Source organism: Ceratosolen solmsi, unplaced genomic scaffold, assembly GCF_000503995.2.
Source record: "Ceratosolen solmsi marchali unplaced genomic scaffold, CerSol_1.0 scaffold8, whole genome shotgun sequence".
Classification (NCBI taxonomy): domain Eukaryota; kingdom Metazoa; phylum Arthropoda; class Insecta; order Hymenoptera; family Agaonidae; genus Ceratosolen; species Ceratosolen solmsi.
Window position 1 is genome coordinate 2,256,630 of NW_011948439.1, and position 20,477 is coordinate 2,277,106.

At 29.9% G+C, this 20,477-nt stretch overlaps 5 protein-coding genes across 6 annotated transcripts; 2 read left to right on the plus strand and 3 right to left on the minus strand.

The window, feature by feature from the left end:
* The first annotated feature begins 720 nt into the window (after positions 1-720).
* APC4 (anaphase-promoting complex subunit 4) lies at positions 721-3,455 on the plus strand. The gene is made up of 7 exons (XM_011503733.1): positions 721-951; positions 1,022-1,398; positions 1,460-1,660; positions 1,736-2,017; positions 2,088-2,299; positions 2,368-2,936; positions 3,031-3,455. The coding sequence occupies exons 1-7, from the start codon at positions 846-848 to the stop codon at positions 3,453-3,455; spliced, it is 2,172 nt and encodes a 723-aa protein (XP_011502035.1). The 5' UTR covers positions 721-845.
* A 313-nt stretch (positions 3,456-3,768) lies between these two features.
* LOC105365493 (uncharacterized) lies at positions 3,769-4,816 on the minus strand. The gene is made up of 4 exons (XM_011503674.1): positions 4,576-4,816; positions 4,345-4,476; positions 4,133-4,241; positions 3,769-4,054 (listed from the first exon to the last, which is right to left on the minus strand). Exons 1-4 carry the CDS (start codon positions 4,744-4,746, stop codon positions 3,882-3,884), a joined length of 585 nt encoding a protein of 194 aa, XP_011501976.1. The 5' UTR covers positions 4,747-4,816; the 3' UTR covers positions 3,769-3,881.
* A 779-nt stretch (positions 4,817-5,595) lies between these two features.
* Positions 5,596-6,201, minus strand: LOC105365494 (transmembrane protein 60). Its single transcript, XM_011503675.1, has 2 exons — positions 5,927-6,201; positions 5,596-5,798 (listed from the first exon to the last, which is right to left on the minus strand). Exons 1-2 carry the CDS (start codon positions 6,140-6,142, stop codon positions 5,622-5,624), a joined length of 393 nt encoding a protein of 130 aa, XP_011501977.1. The 5' UTR covers positions 6,143-6,201; the 3' UTR covers positions 5,596-5,621.
* Positions 6,202-9,071: 2,870 nt separating this feature from the next.
* Positions 9,072-14,625, minus strand: LOC105365541 (endothelin-converting enzyme 1-like). Its single transcript, XM_011503734.1, has 19 exons — positions 14,367-14,625; positions 13,375-13,466; positions 13,132-13,293; positions 12,813-12,902; positions 12,509-12,729; positions 12,257-12,433; positions 12,035-12,148; positions 11,774-11,918; positions 11,565-11,658; positions 10,912-10,993; positions 10,661-10,849; positions 10,472-10,575; positions 10,292-10,334; positions 10,019-10,088; positions 9,874-9,934; positions 9,734-9,795; positions 9,571-9,644; positions 9,350-9,499; positions 9,072-9,265 (listed from the first exon to the last, which is right to left on the minus strand). Exons 1-19 carry the CDS (start codon positions 14,396-14,398, stop codon positions 9,104-9,106), a joined length of 2,124 nt encoding a protein of 707 aa, XP_011502036.1. The 5' UTR covers positions 14,399-14,625; the 3' UTR covers positions 9,072-9,103.
* A 1,680-nt stretch (positions 14,626-16,305) lies between these two features.
* LOC105365495 (NADH-cytochrome b5 reductase 3) lies at positions 16,306-20,346 on the plus strand. Of its 2 annotated transcripts, none has more exons than XM_011503676.1 (4): positions 16,306-16,541; positions 19,168-19,494; positions 19,564-19,752; positions 19,847-20,346. In XM_011503676.1, exons 1-4 carry the CDS (start codon positions 16,476-16,478, stop codon positions 20,228-20,230), a joined length of 966 nt encoding a protein of 321 aa, XP_011501978.1. In that variant the 5' UTR covers positions 16,306-16,475; the 3' UTR covers positions 20,231-20,346. The 2 variants fall into 2 exon arrangements, with proteins under 2 accessions (XP_011501978.1, XP_011501979.1); XM_011503677.1 differs by lacking the exon at positions 16,306-16,541 and adding an exon at positions 18,457-18,570 and having other exon boundaries at positions 19,847-20,345.
* The last annotated feature ends 131 nt before the right edge of the window (positions 20,347-20,477 follow it).

Sequence of the window (20,477 nt, forward strand, 5' to 3'; positions counted from 1 at the left end):
TGTAGTTTTGTTGTAGAGGAGACTGTTATCCAACTTAACAAAAATAAAATAGTAAATTAATTAAAAATTTTTAAATTTACCCCGTTGCTTTAAATGCTCTTGTGGAGTCACAACATTATACATTATGCTAAATGAAATTCAAATTTAATAATGCGATATACGATGATATATGTATGCACGAATGTAAATAAACATTTTAATGAATAATTATATGTTTTATTGCCAAAATAAAGGCAGAAATTTGAAATTGATTTCAATTAATGTTGATTGTCAATTAATGTTTTTTACTATAATTGTCGTATTTTCTTTCAAACGATATTGCTGTGATTTCATGAAATTTGGAATCGAAAGACAAATGTTATACAAAAATCCTTACACCGCTTTGTCCAGTCAATTGTTAAAAAAGCTTCTTTTCCATAATTCAAATTCCTTCGTTCGATAAGATTAGCTTAACATCAACTTTAGCGAGCTCACGCGATATTTCCTCATTTACAGTTTCATTCGCACCAGTTTTACGCAAACAATTCACCGCCTACCAAATAAATCTCCGTAGCGCATCCGTTGCAAAAATTCATCCTTAAAACAAAAATTAAAAATTTAGCTGTCGAAGAATTGTTGCCGTTGCGCAAAGTGAGTAATGAATTTGTAATAGTGAGCCTTTAAAGCTCTCGACAGTAGTCGCCAGATGGCGTAATGATGTACAGATAAGACAGGCGCGTGTTTAAATGTGTTGTTATTGTAACACTAACCTCCAAGATTTACCGAAACCGGAGAAAATAGTTGAGTTAAATGATTATGTTGGAAAATTGTTTTAGGTAGTTTTGAAGTTAGTGTGCTACTTAAGAATGTCTGGAACGATAAGGCAGTTGGAAGACCGTCAGTTACCCAATGAAGTAACTTTAATGCATTGGTCTCCAAATATGGATCTTCTAGCAATAGCTAATTCTAAAGGTTTAGTATTGTACATCAAGACTCGAAATGTAATAGATACTTTTATTTCACAATGACATGATAATTTTAGGAGAGCTAGCACTGCATAGATTGACATGGCAACGCGTTTGGCTTTTGAATCCATTTGAAGAGGGAGATATAATAACAAACATTGCATGGAGACCGGACGGTAAACTCCTTGCGATCACCTACGCAAACTCCAAATCATTGTATTTAGTTGACATTGAAAATAAAAATGTTGTACATAAGTCTCAGTTGAAGTCCGATGAAGGCTGCACGTATATGGCTTGGTTATCCCTTACTCCACCTGTTTGTAGCAATGCCAATGAAAAAGTTTGCTCGTCTTGTACTGGCGATTATTTGCCACCGTTACCTAATTTAAATAGAAGTTTTGGCCAAGAACCCGAGAGGAAGGAATTTTTCTCACAAACCCTAGATATGCTATTCGTAAGTGTGTAAAGTAACATGAAAATTTAAAAAGAAACGACAATAATAATATGTGTTTTAGCTTGGTCAAGAAAATGGCAATATCATGATGTACATATTTGGAATGTTTTATTGCGGTATGATTACGATCGGTAATGGACCTGTGTTGGAAATCAGCGGTGGTGGGGGTAAAGCTTTGTGGGCCAGTTGGAAGAGCAGCGATTCTATAGTTGTTGTACGACTGTCGTGTTCGTTGCTTCAAAATAGCGAGGCATTTTTAAATGTAGATCTCTTGATTATAATATTGTATTAGAAAAATTAATTTATTAATTCAAAAATATAACTTACCGATGTAAAGGTGGCCCAAATCCAAGCTCACGTGGAGTTCTTAATGGATTACTTATCGCGGACGTTAATGGCCATTTCAGAAGCGTGGGAAACTATCCTTTTAGAAATGGATGAAAAATTAGCTAAATATGCCGCTGATAAGCCACCGGGTAGTGTAGCTGCAGACTTTTTGGAGCTTTTGATGGTCGGAGTTCCAACACCCGATTTAGTTAATTTTTTACTGCGAGATCTTACGGAAAAAGGATTAAAGAAATTAGGACATAGCATTGATATGTGTTATAGTAATATTCAAGTAATATTTTAAGTACTTAGTGGCATATCGCTTAATAAGTGTTTTTCTCAAATATGAAATAATTTTTCAGAAATTGGTGTTAAAACATTTGAGTAGCGTAGGAATGGCTTTGATATATCATTTAGCCGAAATGCGTGGGATGGTTCGCTTTGGAGGTGCTTACGAAGCATTAGGACTCAGAGACGAGGCTCCCATAACCAATGCTCTCAGTGCAGCGCAATCTTTATTAGAGATTCAGCAGGTCATCGATCACAATATGCGTGATTATAAAGCTTTTATAAGGTATGAAGTAATAAATTCATTATTAGTATGGATATACGCTTGGATAAATACTTTTAATCCATTGCTAGGTGGCTTTATACCATTATACTAAGACTGAATGATGAAAGAGTTCCATCCGAGATGAGTAGAGTGAGTCAGCAAGATTTAACTTACATTGCGGAATTTCTACGTGGATTTGATAAAATTGAGTTGAATGCCAGTAAACGTAAGGGGGTTAATTTAGAAAAATTAGGGCAATATTTGAGGCAAGATCCCTTACAAACCTGCTTCAGTCCCGAAGGAAGCGAATGGGCTTCGATGCTTGTCGAGAACAGATGCTTACAAAATCATCCTCTCATTATAAAACAAGACTTCGAAGGCTCTTTATTGCAGGCACATTTGACTCTAATCGAGACTGTTAATCAAGTGTTTGTTTGTGCCTATCAAGATCTGACGCAACATTTCAAACAAAAAGTTATGCCCTTGTTATCTGTAACGAGTACTTTATGTTCTCAAATTGTAACAACGGATGGAAATTTAATGATTGCAGTACCAAATACCGATCACAAAATACTTCAATTGTTTAAAATTAATTTTACATCAATGAGTGACGATTTAAATTCTAAAACGATTAAAATTGATATAGGTAACAAACAAGGTAATGATACCGAATTTTTAATATTTCATTCTAATTCGCAAAGCATTGTTAGTGCTATCTTCTTTTTTTTTCTTTTTTTTTTCTTTTGCAACAGCTCCTTCCACTCCCTCAAAAAAATCCGAAGATCAAAGAGTATCCGACCTACAATTTTATTCGCAAGAGTTTCTAAGTTTATTAATTCTAAATCAAGAAAATAACACTTCATGTTTAATTCAACTACCTATGAATCATGCTAGATTTAACGATGAGCAAAATATAAAACCAGATTTTATAATAAATTTAAATGATGTGACAGATCCAAATTTGTCCAAACCATTTCAGGATATATCACCGAGACAACTGACTGTTAGTGGTCCACGAAAAGTAGCTGCAATTTTAAGTGAAAATAAACGAAAAATTCGATTACTCGAAACGGAAGTCGATCCTGAAGAGGATGACGATGATGATGACGAACAAGTTGGAGATGATAGCATGATGGACATTACTCCAGGTAGTACTGCAAGCACTTCTCGGGCATAATTAAATATAAGTTAAAACTTATATTTATTGTAAATAATTATTATTAATACTATTTGTTGTTAAATTGTTTAAATCTTTTACGTATAAATTAAAATAAATTCAATAAAATTTCTTATTTAACTTTATTTACATTAGTTATGTATTTCATCGTTAATATTTTATGAACGTTAACAAGTAATTACATATTATTCAATAGAAGAAATTTAAGTATAATTTTAGTTTTTCGCTTTTATAATACAAAAGTATGAAACGTATATATTTACATATATATTAATTTGAAAATAATGAAGTACAAAATTATTTGTTCAATTTATTGAATTACATTCAAAGGAAAGCATAAAAAATAATTAGGCTACAAAATATCACTAATACTTCTTTTTCACGTTATTACATCGAACGAATGTGGAAAGAGTTTAAACATTAAAATTATATAGTTTGTTCCTTTTGCATTTGATGAAATACTTTAGGAAAATCAACGTCAAAACCCACATTGTCAGAACCATCGAATTGAGATGTTATGGTGCTTGGATTTGCCGATATAGAATATAGATTTTCTATACATTTTTCTGGAGAATTTTCTCGTGATTCTTCCAATACATCTACATCAAATGTATATAAAATATTAAAAAAAATGTAAATAATATAAATTAAATTTGCCTTTATAAAAATGATTTTACCAAGAAAACTTTGTTGAGCTCTTTTTTGCTTTAACATAATGATAAGAAGTATTATTGCAATGCCTACTACTATTACCATAATTATAGTCATTCCTCTTAGTAAATTTGTCTAAAATGAAATTTCTTTGATCATTTACTCTATGAATCTTACTAACCATTAAATTTATTTAAATAATATTTGTTTAAATTTTTAAAAATTGTCTATAGGATACCTCAAATGAATTTTCTACAAGTACTTGTATGTCTTTTTTAACAATCAATTTTACAACATTAATATTAATAGCTGATTTATCTTTAATTCCTCTTGAAATACATTTATAAAAACCTGATTCAGCCATTGATACCTTCTATGTACAATATTAAATGACATATAATTGTATATAACAAACGTCATAAATAAAAATAATATTTAAGATTAATGATCTATAAAATTAAGAAAGTACCCTTATATATAATTTTCCTGTAAGTACTTCATAGTTATATTTGTTCTCATCGAGAGGATTTTCAGGACCAATGGTATGACTGTCATCTTTTAATTTCCAAAACATAAACATATGATAATCATCGCTACTGAGACATGGAAGCTCTGCTAAATGCCCAGTGACAACTTCCATTACTGTAATAGAAGCTTCAGCAATCCCTTGATTTGCTACATTCAGGTACAAACATAGTATATACAAATGAAGCATCTGGAATAAAGATATTCAAATTATTAATATAATAACATAATTTTTATGACATATAAAAATTTGTCCTTAATCAACGTATTTCATGCAATTTTTATTTAAAAATTAAATTACAAATAACAAATGATAAAAAAAAGAGGCATCTATTTAATGTGGTAATTACTTCTTAAATACGTAACTAAGATACTCTGATATATTAAATATTATTATTATTGATAAATTTTTCATTAAATTTGTATTTATCATGAAGTTTATTCATTATGTACGGTCTTCTAACATGATAATAATCCATAATAAGAAGATATAATTATAAAGAAATTCCATAATATCCTCTCAAATTACTCAATAAATGACTAATAACACAAGCTTCCACGAAGAGCAACTTATTTATATCAATGTCCTGCTAATTCTTGGTTCAACAAGATTATTTATAGTAAGTTAAATTCTCTAACATTTAATCCAACTACATCAGTATGACTTTATTGGATTATCAATAATATCAATATCAATAATTTCTTTATAAAGACGGTTGTTATAGATTCCAATTTATCAATTTACTCAATTTATTTACTTGTTATCTTAAATTGATGGAATAGATATATTATTTTCATATCCATATCAAAGTAATAGTAATGCAATAAATAATACTTATTCTACCACATTTTAAAATTCATTCAAAAGATTAATGTAATATTAACATATTTAATTAATATTTTGAATTTGTGTTATAGGAATATATATATATATATATAGATATTGTACTAATCATACCATGTATAAATGTTAGGCATGCATTTGTTTGATTAATATCTAGAATTTTGTATAAGATGAACAAAAACATCTGCTGCAAGTGCTGTAAACAACACCCAAAACGGTGCTAAGACTGCTTTAGCTGGTAAAACCCACTGTAATGCTTCTAATTTTAAACATACAAGGATCTGAGCACTTAGCTTCATAAGTACCGCAATCATATACCATACCTAGCAAACAAAAATATAAAATTAAATATAATTTTATCATTGTTATGCCATTTATCAATAGGGTATTTAAATGCGGTAAATTATCAATAACATAATTAGATAAAAGACTTATCGTACAAATAATTTACCATTCGTCTAAGACTAATGAGGCGATCGTGGGCATTTTTACAAAATAATATCATATTAAATGCAATGTATATTAACAAAATATTATCATACAACCACATTGGAATAAATACTATAAACCAGTTCCATTGTATTCTTTGATCAAGTCTCAGTACCAATAAAATAAGAAAAATTAATAAATTAAACCATGTAAACAAAGCTCGATGCAAAACAGCCATTTAAAACTTTCACCAAAATTATTTCTATCAATTTAATAATGACAATTATACGATTATCCGTATTTTAAATTCTCTACAAACATAACCTTTTATTAATGATAGAGTCAATCAACTTAGAGAATACATTTTTAAAAACAATTCTATAGTGTTTTAACAACGGTTATGGAGTGTGATTTATTTTCTAATTTTTCTCAATTAGTCAATATGAAAACATTTATGGTAAAAGTTTTTAAAGAAAATTTTCATTACAAAGTATCATTTACGTTTCAAATGCTGCAATTACAATTTCTACATATAGATATATACAATTTCATTTTAATAACTTTGTATTAAAAATGTTAATAATATTATTTTAATTAATTATCGTTGAAAATATTGCTTCATTCCATTCACTGTATTTTATTTTAATTTTTTATTTTTGAATATTTGAATGACTAAATATCTCGTATTAATAATTTTGATTTCAATATACTTAATATTCCACGGACAAATCAATATGTAATCAGTCACATTAATGTTATTTTATGCATTATGGCTGTAAAAAAAAAAAAAAAAAAAAAAAAAAAAAAAAAAAAAAGTCACACAAGTAACTAGTTTAAGCGAACGTCGTATTAAAATTCTCTAAATAAATTATAAATAATTTTATTCTTTCATCTTAAATTTCATGTATTACATACTTTCTTACTACATTAGATATTAGTCTGAGCATACTATCGTAACTGTCACTTTTTTTTTTGTCGGAAAGAGCAGGACAATAAAATCGATGGATTCAAAAATAAAGAAAAATGACATACTTTTTTTAAACGACAAAGCCGTTGATATTGTGGAAGTCGATATTTCAAGTATTTTAATAAATAACACTTTGCTCGGAAATATATTCGTAGCTATAATATATAAATATTATATAAAACGCATATTAATATTAAATGAATATATAAAAATAAAATAAGTCGCATATATTAATAGATATAAGTAAGTCTTAATTGCATTTTTAAGCTAATGCATTTTTGCAAATACATTTTTCGAAATGTTTGATTGTATTATTAAAATTTTGTTTTCCATTTCACTTGAGTTCAAGAACGTTTAAAATCCGATGTCAAATTAAACTAAAATAAGAGAAAATGTTCATTTATCATTAAAGATTTAGAATAGATGCAATGTAGAAAATACTCCGTTTGACTTACATTTACATAATGTAATTTCTAGTACTCTTCAAGTATCTTTATTATGATTAGTTGTATTATTATTATTGTTATTATTATTATTATTATTATTATTATTATTAATAATAAAAAATTTACGAAACTTTTAGTACGCAGATTTGCTTGAGATGGAAACGATAATGAAACAATAGAGTTGATTTTTTGTTATGGGAGGTGCTAGCATAGTAGGTACGTAGCCTTTTAAAAAAAAAAAATAATTTTATGTTTTTTTTTTTTATTTATTTGGATTTTTGTTTATTGACATATCGATGTAAATGAGAAGCACTCAAGCTGTTACAAATTTGATTAAAATCTTTTTCAATTAAATATAATTGTATTTGGTATTACGTCCCGAAGCCCTACTTAATTAACTTCACCAAGCAATATTTGACTTCGAAGAATTGTAGTGGTTAATCAATTATCAGTTTCTAAATCATTATAAATCTCACCGCCAAAACGTTTGGTACTTACCTTTCTCTTATAATAAAAACAAAATTAATTTTAGAAAAACGTGAAATTTGTACGTATAATACTTATATCATGCTTTAGCTGATGTAAGAATAGGCTGAAGGAAATCTGATTTGTCGTTAATGCAGCCGTATATCGAGTACCTTATTGACTTCACATTATTTAACTTCAGGCTTGTAATAGCTTTTTTTAGTTGAAAATGGCCGGAACTCATATTCCTTTGTCGTATGTAAACGTGTATGTAATCTTGGGAATTTGCACCAGGTTTCGAGGAAAATGCCGAGAGTAGCTATTTACCTAAGTAGGAAATGTCGATACGACTTAGCCGTATTTACAAGCCCGACTGAGATCTTCCACTGAGATCAGCCTTCAACGATAATTTCGTAATTAAGCAATAATGTAATAAGGTGAAATTTATTTACATAACATATCGAATGTCATGTATTGTTGACAGTTCCTGCGTGACAATGAATAGGACTGCCGATTGCTTGCTTACGCGAATAACGAGTGTTTTATGTTAATATTTTCTTGTAAGGGCAAAAGTTTATTGTTAAAAAATCATTTTGAACATTTTCTTCCTCTTTTAATTCAATTCTAAAACGCATTAGTTGCATTGTTTCTGTTTTTCTTTTTCCGCTATTTAAGCCATCTTACAGTTTTATAATGGCTTGTGACAAGTGAAACCATAATTTTACGTCCACTTGTCGAAATCATTATTTATAGTTTGCATTCTAATAAGTTTTATTGACAAAAAGAAAGCAAAAAGTATCCAAGAACCATTAACTAAATCAAGTTGTAAATGCATTCGCAAACAAAACAGGTTAGATGTCAAATACACTTGTTTCTATAAATCTGTAAAATTCGAGCAGTAATTTTTGTATTAATTGATATGCAAATATTATTGTTTAACTTTAAATGGCGAGGGCGTTTAAAAGAAATTTACAAAGGAAGAAGAAAAATAAACAATTATAATTAAGTATAATGCGCGCGCGCTTGAGTGTGCGTGCGTAATGGTAGGTATGGCTATTAAAAATAAATGCTTATCTTTACGATTAAGTGGATTTATTCGTAAAATGTGTTTTTATTAGAAATTACCTTGATAAATAATAAACGTATTATAATATAATAATATTACATAATAATTTGCACCTTATCAAGAATAATGAATACATAATGAATGTAAATACAATACTGTTTTATTTATTAAATTTATATATTTTTAAAAAATATAAAAACTAATGTATATTTTTGATTTGGCAGATTTAGATGAAATAAATAAATATTATTATTTTCATAAGGAACGCTTTAATGGATTGCATTTATATTGTCTATTCATTGCGTGACGCTTGTAACACTGGAAAGCTTCTGTAAATTCTATGGCGTTCGATGCAACAAAATTAATAAAAGCATAAGGTTTTATTTCTTCTCGTGCCACCGGTGTTCTGCACATCGACTAAAAAGACATTTAACATTCATGTGAAATTTTTTTGTTATCGTGAATATTTTTCAAAGCTCGTGCATATTTAATAATTCTTACTTCGGCGAACGAGAGAAAAAATACCCGATAATCCGTAATGGCTCCAAATTTCTGAAAATGTATGGGATAAGAATCTTTAGTAGGCCATGCCTCGTATGCCGTGCGAAGTCCAAGTAAATACGAAGTGGCTTTTAAAAGATACTCGTCGGCCTAAAAATTTTTTAATTATTCAAACGTAGTATTTATATTTTAATTTTTCGATTATAGATAATTAATTATACCCTTCGTTTATCCAAGTCGCTTGGCATCTGGTGTAAAACACATTTTGGTGCATACCGAGCATACGTAATTCTTCCTGAAAAAAAAAATATATATATATATATATATATATACATTTTACGTATAAATCATAAAAAAACTATAGATTAATGTAAATTTTTATACTTAGCCATTCCAAATATATTTTCGATGCGATATTTGTTCCAGCTGCTCCATAATTAATTGGACTGTTAAATATGAAAAATATATAATTATTATTCGATATGTATATATGCGTGTATGCTTTTATATAAATAAAAATTTACTCGAATAATTGCGCACTGAGAAACTTATATGTATTTTCACTGAAAACTCGGGGTGGAAAAACTGTAAAAGAAGATTTTTATATTATATATACATCATAAAATATTTTTATTGTACAAAATCATAAAAACATAAAGTATTATTTACTTATTTGTTTGAAGTCTCTCGAAAATTCAATACTCTCTTGAGTAAATGATTTTAAAAATGTTTTCGGACTGAAAATATGAAAATTGGAATTATTGTACACTATACTATATTTTGTTAAAAAAAATCTTATGAATCTCCTGCCCCCCCCCCTCCCCCTCAATATGCTTATTAATACATTTGACTATATTTAATAATAAATTTAATTTAATTTAAAGACCCCTGTCGTTATTTAAATTTTATTAAAAAAAAAAAAAAGTTGGAATAATCAATCACTGAATAACTTTTAACATAGAAATTAAAAATGCCAATCGTATAACTAAATTGAGAGTAAACCATATGAAAAAGTGCTTAGTGCAATTTAAAATAATGTCCATACAACAATTATCTCTTCAACTTTTAATTGTTCCTACTATAAGAAATCATATATATTCTTGGATCACTGCTTGTACTTACTCAAATATAGGCACACTGTAATCATAAAACGATCTCAGTTTATTCTTTAATAAAATCTCGACAAATTTAATTTGATTTGCATAATATAGTTCACTAATTGGAAACTGTAAAATCGAAGTTAGAAAAAATTAATAAACATCCTCTCGTAATAATAGAAAGGAAAAGATTAACTAATTGCGTTTTTCTTACATGTCTATCATAAAATTTCGATACAATTGTTTCATTTGCTAACCAATCAGGATAACCAATTATTACATCAGCATTATTCAATTGCCTTAAAAATTTTTTAGTTACTTCATACGTTATTTCAAGATTATATTCATCGCTTCTTAATTTTCGTTCTATAATATCTTTAACCGCGGTAAATATTCCATCAATCTAAAATAAATTTATGTAGATTAGTATGTACATTATTTTAAGAATTAAATAAATTTGCTTACTATTTCTTTATTGTCTTTCGGAAAATATCTTTGCATATAAACATGAGCAGCACCAACGAGTAAACCCGGTGTGCAAATTAATCTAAACAATGTTAACTAATTAAAATGTTTATATTAAATATTGTACATTTGACAATTATCACATTTAAATCTATATTCTATTATATATATTATTTTAAGATTTTTAATTAAATACATTAATTTTTATATCGATTGCCTTCTTGATGTAATTAACTTTTATATTTTATTAATTTATTTTCCAAACATACTACTTACTTAGACTTTTTTTAATTCTTATATTTACATATTTATTTCTCTTACCGATAAATTTTTTTAATTAAAAATTTGTATAATTGTGTATAAATGTCAATTTTTTATGTTTGTTTTATTAACCCTCGATATATATATATATATATATATATTTTTTTTTTTTTTATATACATATATACAAATAAAAAAATATATATATATAATAATTATATTAATACACATATGATATTTATATCATAATCTTCTTTCCTTTATATGTTATGCCCAACAGGCACAATGTACATAAACGCGCGCGCACAATATAATTTTAACCAATAATTTTTTTATGAATAAATTTTCTGTAATTCATTATAATATTCATTATAATTAATTACAATACTAACCCTTTTACGGATGGTATTATGGAATATTTTTCCTGATATTCTTTTTCCACGAAACCAATTGTCTTTGAAACAAATCTTAAATGTATATAGTCCACTAAACAAGAAGAAAAATATATATATATATATATATATATATATATATATATATATATATACGTGTGTAATGTATAATTGCATTATATGTATATGTAAATATAAGTATTCGATACCAATCGTATTGAAATTGTGTGTTGAGCGCAGAGTTTCCGCTAAGTGAAAGAAATAGCTTTCGTCTTTTATAAGAATTGACTCATATTCATTGATTTCGATGTGCATTTTAGCAAAAAATTCCTTTAGAAGATTTAGCCAGTCAATCTATAAGGATTACTTTATTATATTTTTAATAAAATAATTTAAGTAATTTTATACAATAGACAATAATTCATCTTAGAATTATCGGTAAGGTCAATTTAATTAAATTATATTAATACCTTAGAAAGCGAATCATAAGCTAATTCGTTATATTTTTTTTGCCATTCCAAAAGAAGTCTTGGCTCAGGCGGCTTTTCACTTTTGCTAGAATCATATTTTTCATAGGGTACAATCTAAAATATGAAAAACATATATCCAATATAGCCAATGTCGATTCACGTCGATTATATCAATTTTGCTTTTTAATCACAAGGAATGAAAGAAATCATTCGATGGTTTACCTTATTCAATTCGTCAATGAAATGCTTCAATTGTAAATATTTATTGTCGTGGTTATGATTATTATTATAATTATAGCCAGAATGCACGTCTCTGTAGGCAGTCCGCTCGGGCATATTCATATATTTTGATGTTAATAAATCGTTCATATCTAAGACATTATCGGACGTTGGACTTATCTGAATTACACATATTATATAAGAAAATATATTGTTTATTTATAATATTATAAATATGACAATATGGAAACATGCCTGTATATAACGTTTAGGTTCTCCAGTGTATAAGTGATCACGTTGGATAATGTCGATGTCAAAGAAAGCAAATCCAAATCCTCCTAAAGCGTATTTCAGGTCGGTACGTGACCAAGGCTCGTTATCATTCGGATCATAATTATAATTTTGATTAAGCCTATTAGCTTTGTATTTGACTAGTAATTTTTCATAATGTACCTTCTCCTGATGACTGTGCGTCCCTAGGTTGTATTAAACAAAAATTCCAAAAATATAATTAATAATTAAGTGTCGGTATTTGTGGTAGATGAAATTTAACTTTTACCTTTCTGGCATCTTTCGTATATTTCTCTTTCAACTTTTAATGCATCGATATTACTATCGGATACACTGAGGAAAGGCTCTCCCAATATTTCTGTAATTATTTCAAATATTTATGCTAAATTTATATATAAACTCGAAAAACAAAATGTCTAGAAAAATCAAACAAATTAGAAACAATTGTTTAATATATCTAAAATATCATATCGATTTATTCATTAAATTCAATGCCCGTTTTAATCTTTAATTTATTCAATTCGATGTTGTATTTTAAAAATAATATATGTATTTCAAAATTTCAACAGAATTGATATTTCGCTCACTTTTCAAATCGGCTAAGTCATTATTTTCCGAATTGTATAATAATATATCACTCAAATCAATTCCCAAAGTTGTGTGTCGTGTAAAATTTTTTCCACAAGCGTATCTGAAAAAATCATCGCACGGCTCGGCTTTTGAGTCAATATTACTTTTGAAAATTTCATCTAAAAACAATAATTTCTTATAATATATGTAGTTAATCAATCATTACAGTCTACGTGTAAGTTAATTAATAATTTATTTACCAATTGGTGTACATTGAGATCTATCGCACTCATCAAAATCAGGCTGAACAACATAATTTGCAGTTGCTTTAAAAATAGGGACGATGCATATCCTAAAAATACGATTTTCATAATGAAAAAAAATTTATCACATATGTAAAACAGTATGTTTAATACTAAAATTTGGCTTCAGTCCAATTACTAATTACTCAAAGCAGCGTTCTACACATAGAATTAAGTTTCACGTCTCATTACAATTCTTATTGAAATGAAAAAACCAGGTCTATAATCTATAGGATGTATATATCTATAACCAGGTCTATACCTTTTTCTACATCGATTATTAACAATACGAATACTTAAAATAATAATAATTATATTTAATAGTATTTTTATGTTTAAATCAATATAAATTTAATAATTAAACATTTTGCGGTTTTATAAATACGATTAAATATTTAAAAATAAAATTGGCTTGGATTATATGGCTAGATACTATTATATAGTAAAATATTTCAACATAACATAATACTATCATACGTAGTCGATTTTAATAATATTAAAAAAAAAATAAAATAAAATTTTACCATATGAAAAAGAAGTATTTGACATATCGTAAAATATTTGCCAAATTGGCAAAAATGCTTAAATAATACTATAAATGTATCTAGATTATAAGTATATACGTATATAAATTCAACAACAACGTTTACATTGTCAATTGCATTGAACAAATGTCCCGAATACCTATACTAACATAATATATATATATATATATATATATATAGGCGCATGCAAACACGCACATATGCACGCACACGCGCACGATAGTCGCCAAGAATACGTAACTAAAACGCACGTTGTTATAATACATTAGATTAATTAAGATATAACTTTAATCCGATGCATTAATTATTATGATGAAGATATAATTGAAGGTCACGACTCATTTACATCATTTACCGTTACATTTATTAATTAATAGAACAAAGTAATGCAGTAGTACTACGTACCACAATAGTTGACGTAACATCATTAGATTCATGTTGCTCGACGAAGAAGACTACACTACTGCCATTACATACGGTCGATCTCTCTTATTTTAGGAAATGTTTATTATTTATCGTCGCCTTAAAACTTAATTGGCCGGAATTTGATAAATTTGTAATATGGAATGGAAGTTGTGTCAAGGACAGGATGGGATTCATATCACCCATTTGATAAATATTTGTGTATAAAAACATTACATAGTTCTTGGTTTTTTTTTTTTTTTTTTTTTTTTTTTTTTTTTTAATTGTCTAGTTATTAGTATAAGTAGCTATCTACATCAATAATTGATCGCGTCCGGCTATTGATCAGCATCCAATATGTTAAAAGTAAGATGTAGCAGCTCGAGAAATGGAGCGTAAAGAAACCATGGGGAGTTGGTATGTTATTTCCAGGCAATGTTAATCCAAATAAAATAAGACAAACTCGAAGTGAAATTAATTATCCGACAATTATTAATAAATCATTCGAGTGGATATAAATTTGAAGGTTTTAACATGTATATCAACTGCATTTTGAAATAATAATTCTTTTTACTTTTTTTTTTTTACAAATACTAGTTCGAATGTTATTACAACATTGATTTCAATACGTTTCATTCAGTGATAGAAATAAGCTTAGCTCATTTCAAATTAATATTTATTTATTGTTATTTTTATGTTGTTATAATTCACAGAGCCTCTATGACTTTAAGCATCGATCGGATAGATAAATTTTATATCTATTTTTAAAACGCTTTTTTTCTTTTTTATTTATTTTTTTTTTCCATGAGTTCGTTGTTAATAATAATTGTGAATAAGAAAAAGCGTTGAAAATATGAAGTAATTGAAACGAACTACACGGATATATCGCTTATGCAATAACTTGTAGTGTTATTTCTGTATGTTTGTATAGAATAGAAACGAGTAAAAACCATAAATTTTATTTATCATATCACAATCTCCTCTGTTCCAAAATTTATCACCTTACAATCGTATTAAATAATCGTAATAATAGCAATTGATACTTGATTGACAATTATTAAAAATAAATTGTTGTATAATTAGCTTTAGAAATCGTCTACAATACATAATTTTCAGGTTTATATTTCATTCGTTTAAGGAAATTTTCATTTTAATTTTCATATCAAGCTATTTCTGTTTTTGATCATTTTAGGCTATTAGAGCATTGATTTACGTGCTGTAGATTAAAAAAAAAAAAATAATAATAATAAAAATATAAATAAACACACACACACACACACACACACACACACACACACACACACACACACGCATAGCATCGAAATATCAGTAATATGAAACTCAAAAAGTTTAATATTGCAATGTGACGGTAACATTGTTTTACTAACGATCGTCATTGCAAATGATTAAGGAACAAACAATATTAACAAATTCTTAAGGCAAGTAGATAATCACTACAAATACATTATTACTGCAAGTCTTGCAATATTTTTATACGAATAATAATAAAAAAAAAAAAATGCAACTAATCGTTCGACAATCCATAGCCCGTTATATATTTTTCACATTTACAATAAATAAGTTTTCCGTTTCGTAGCAAGACAATTGCAGAATTAAGAATGTAATATTAAATTTATTAAAATCATGCAATAAGCCGGATACATAGACATCGGACATTGGCTATCCCACTTCACCAACGTACGCTTCATTTATAGCAGCCTCCTTATCTTTTTAAGTTTTGAAATTTATTACTTATGTCATATATATATATATATATATATATATATATATGTCATATTTTTCTCTCTACATCGCCGTCTATAGTATAATTATCGTTGGCGCCCAGGTCACCGTCCGTCCACTCTATACGCATTATATAATATATGTGTATGTCAAAGATATATATATATATATATATATATATATATATCGTAATATCGAAAAGGATCGACAAGTCCTCCTCGTCAGTCCATTACGGAGAAGCACAGCTCTCGCGTAGATTCGTCGCATCCGAGGATCAAGCATAACGATATCGGGGAATAAAAAGGACTGGAGAAAAAAAAAGGGTGTGGATGCACGTAAGCCTTAATAACATTAAGGTCAGGGTGAAGAATGGTCGAAGGTGAGGAGGGACGAGAATCCACGAGCACGAATCAAACGCTAACCGGTTATCCGGAGGTAAATGCTTCAATCTATCGACGTGTCACGTCTATCGCTTACATATACTTTCCTCCCCCCTCCCCAAATCCCCCGGCCCCTTTCTCTCTCACTTTCTCTGCAGTAGTCTACCGCTGGCTGCTGCAATTGGCATGCCCGAGTCATCTCTCCTTTATTCCCGGACTATAAATAATGCAGGCAAATTTATGAGGAAGAGAACGCGCGACTTCTCGCGTTCAAGTTGAATGCTTAGATATTTTCTATTTTAAAGGAAAAGCGGAATGCCCGTTTTCTCGCATGTTCGCCGACTTCATCGATAGCTTCTCTTTCCCCCGTTGCTTCTCATTTTTACGACTTTTAAGGCCTTTTTGACATTAGACCTTGAAGTTTGGAAGCGATATGGTCTTGTACTTAAGTTACGAGCTTACGTAATTCATGTTCTATATCTATTACGTCAAGTCCTATTAATCTTATTCATGGAGCTTGTGATATGCTTTTTGATCGCGACATTGGAAATTCTTCGGAAATAATTGTAGTTGCATTACAAAACTTTATATCGCGACGATTGCTCGCCAAGTAATTCTTATCGTTGCAATTGCTTGTCTAATTACGCAACTTGGCAATTGCTCCGCTAAGCACAAAGTCAGATGAATAAACAGCGGCTAAATAATTCCAACGAATCATTGGATTCGCTGCTAATAAATCGGTGAGCTAGAATTCGAAACTAAAAAATAGAAGGTTATGTTCTTGGATAGATAGATAGATGGATGGATGGATGGATGGATGGATGGATGGATGGATGGATGGATGGATGGATGGATGGATGGATGGATGGATGGATGGATGGATGGATGGATGGATGGATGGATGGATGGATGGATGGATGGATGGATGGATGGATGGATGGATGGATGGATGGATGGATGGATGGATGGATGGATGGATGGATGGATGGATGGATGGATGGATGGATGGATGGATGGATGGATGGATGGATGGATGGATGGATGGATGGATGGATGGATGGATGGATGGATGGATGGATGGATGGATGGATGGATGGATGGATGGATGGATGGATGGATGGATGGATGGATGGATGGATGGATGGATGGATGGATGGATGGATGGATGGATGGATGGATGGATGGATGGATGGATGGATGGATGGATGGATGGATGGATGGATGGATGGATGGATGGATGGATGGATGGATGGATGGATGGATGGATGGATGGATGGATGGATGGATGGATGGATGGATGGATGGATGGATGGATGGATGGATGGATAGATTAGGCGTTAACTTCATCGAGGAAAAAAATTAAGCGCCACGATAATCACTTCGCATACGTACGAAGTTAAAATACGACAAATTTTGTAATAGCCTGCCAATTGTGTCGAATTAATGCAAATCGATCGGCTAATTTAAATGACACTTGGCATGATTAACAAGTGAATTTCTTTGATAACAATGCAATCGGATTCGCACCTCCCCGGCATATCAAATACACGGTGGCACAGACGCATTAATCGCCGAGAAGAGACGCGCGGATGTGGAGGGTGGGAGGGAGGAAGAGAGAGAGAGAGAGAGAGAGAGAGCCCGGAAATACACAAAAGTTACATTCGCCCTGTGCATCGGTGCATCGAACGATTCAGCTCAACCTCGATCCTCTTTTGCAACACGGAGCATTACGAGTCATTACAATCCACAGCTTCCAACAACACCCTTTCCTCCTCGACTCCCCGGCAACTCTTATGGCGATACTCACGTGTGCCTCCTTTCGCATAACCTTCTTACGCACCGCGCACCCACACAACTTTCACGCTCCCTATAAACTTAGGTACGCATGTACGTAACATTTTCGCGCCCGTTTAAACGTTCTCTGAATTTCGTCACGTTCGTGTTTCATTGCAGCAGGCGAGCGCGAATTGCCGTATCCGTCCTACCACGTGCTTAAAACTCCTATAAGCCGTAAAATTCCCGGGTTAGTAACGGTTTCCTTCGTTCGTCGAATTATTAGTAATCCGATGTCAAGTGCTCAACTGGTAATCCCTTCATTTGTTTTTCTTGTTCTTTTGTTCTTATTGCTTTTGTTTTTAGTCGTAAGATTCGTAAAATTAGATATGAACTCGAGCTATCGTTGGGAGGAATATTTCCTTCGATCTCGTATTACATAAATTTCTTTTAGGCCGTATGAATTCATAAGTATTAACCTCTATGCCTATTATAGAATTTTTAATTCTCATTTCCACGGTTTTCCCGCACTTTAAATTGATTTTACAATTTAGGGGATTTTTGTGTTTTGTTTTAGAACGGCTTGAACATTATGACGTAATTCGGCAATTCGAATCTTATATTTTAAGAATCAATGGGTTTGTCCGGCAAATGAAATGAGGTTCTTGCTCTCATAATCAAGAATATAATTATACATTTTAACAATTTCTTGTTTACATGCGCGGTGACACGTACGACGATATACATTGTAAAACAAACAAAAAAATAAATAAAAAAAAAAAAAAAACGAAAAGAAAAGGAAAAAAGGAAGAGAAATTTTGTAGTGTAGTTTAGGAGGGAATTTAAATTAATCCTTTTGCTAGACATTTAAAGTTTTAAAATTTAAAATTCATTTTTATCATTTTCAGATTCTGCCTGTATTGGCTACAATTGGAACGCTAATAACAGTTGGTATAGCAGTAAAGTTATATCTATCCTTTAAAGATGTAAAGAAAAAGAAAGTACTACTTGTTGAACCTACGCTAAAATATAGTTTGCCACTAATTGAAAAACAGATTGTAAATCATGATACTAGATTGTTTAAATTTGGCTTGCCAAGCGGTGAACATGTGCTTGGTCTTCCAATTGGGCAGCATGTACATCTAACGGCAAATGTGAATGGAGAAGTTGTTATACGTGCCTATACTCCGGTTACCAGTGACGACGACCATGGTCACGTTGACCTTATTATTAAAGTAAGAAAATGCTAATTATATTAACATTGTTGTCTTTCATCATTTCAAATAAAATTTTATCCTTGGTAGGTTTATTTTAAAAATGTTCATCCTAAATTCCCAGAGGGTGGAAAAATGTCGCAACACCTCGAGAGCTTACAAATTGGAGATACCGTAGATTTTCGAGGACCCACGGGCAGACTCGTTTATAATGGACGAGGTCAATTTTTTATAAAATTACTGAGGAAAGAGCCTCCTGTTAACTATTCCGTAAATAAGGTGAGTAGGCGTAATGACGAATCGAGATTTAAAAGTTTAGGCTCTTTGTAGTATATAGGCGCTTAGTGTCCTGTATATCCTTTTATTATTTTAGCTAGTAATGATTGCCGGGGGCACAGGAATTACACCAATGTTACAACTTATTCGAGCTATAACTAAAGATTCGGAGGACAAAACAAAAATATCCCTACTTTTTGCAAATCAAACTGAAAAAGACATTTTACTGCGCGATGAGTTGGAGGAGATTTTAAAAAAACACTCCGACCAACTAAAAATTTGGTATACGATCGATACGAGTAGCGAAGGTTGGAAGTTTAGCACTGGCTTTATCAACGCTAATATGATCTCTGACCATATGTATCCTCCTTCGTCCGACACATTAGTGCTTATGTGCGGACCACCGCCGATGATAAATTATGCCTGCTTACCAAATTTGGACAAATTAGGATATGATCCTAAACTTCGCTTTGCCTATTAGGATTTTTTTATTTATGTATAAATTTTTTTAATTTTTAAACTAATATAAAAATATATTAAAATCTATGTAATGTTTGTTAGTCATTGTTGTATTGTCATACTTTGAATGTGTCGTGACCAAACATATTATAATGAATAATGTACAAATAATGATGCATCTGTTTTATTGTATCATAATTATAAACAATATATTTATTAAAGTGTTTAAGGTTTTTGATATAAATGAAGGTTTCAAAATTGTTATTACA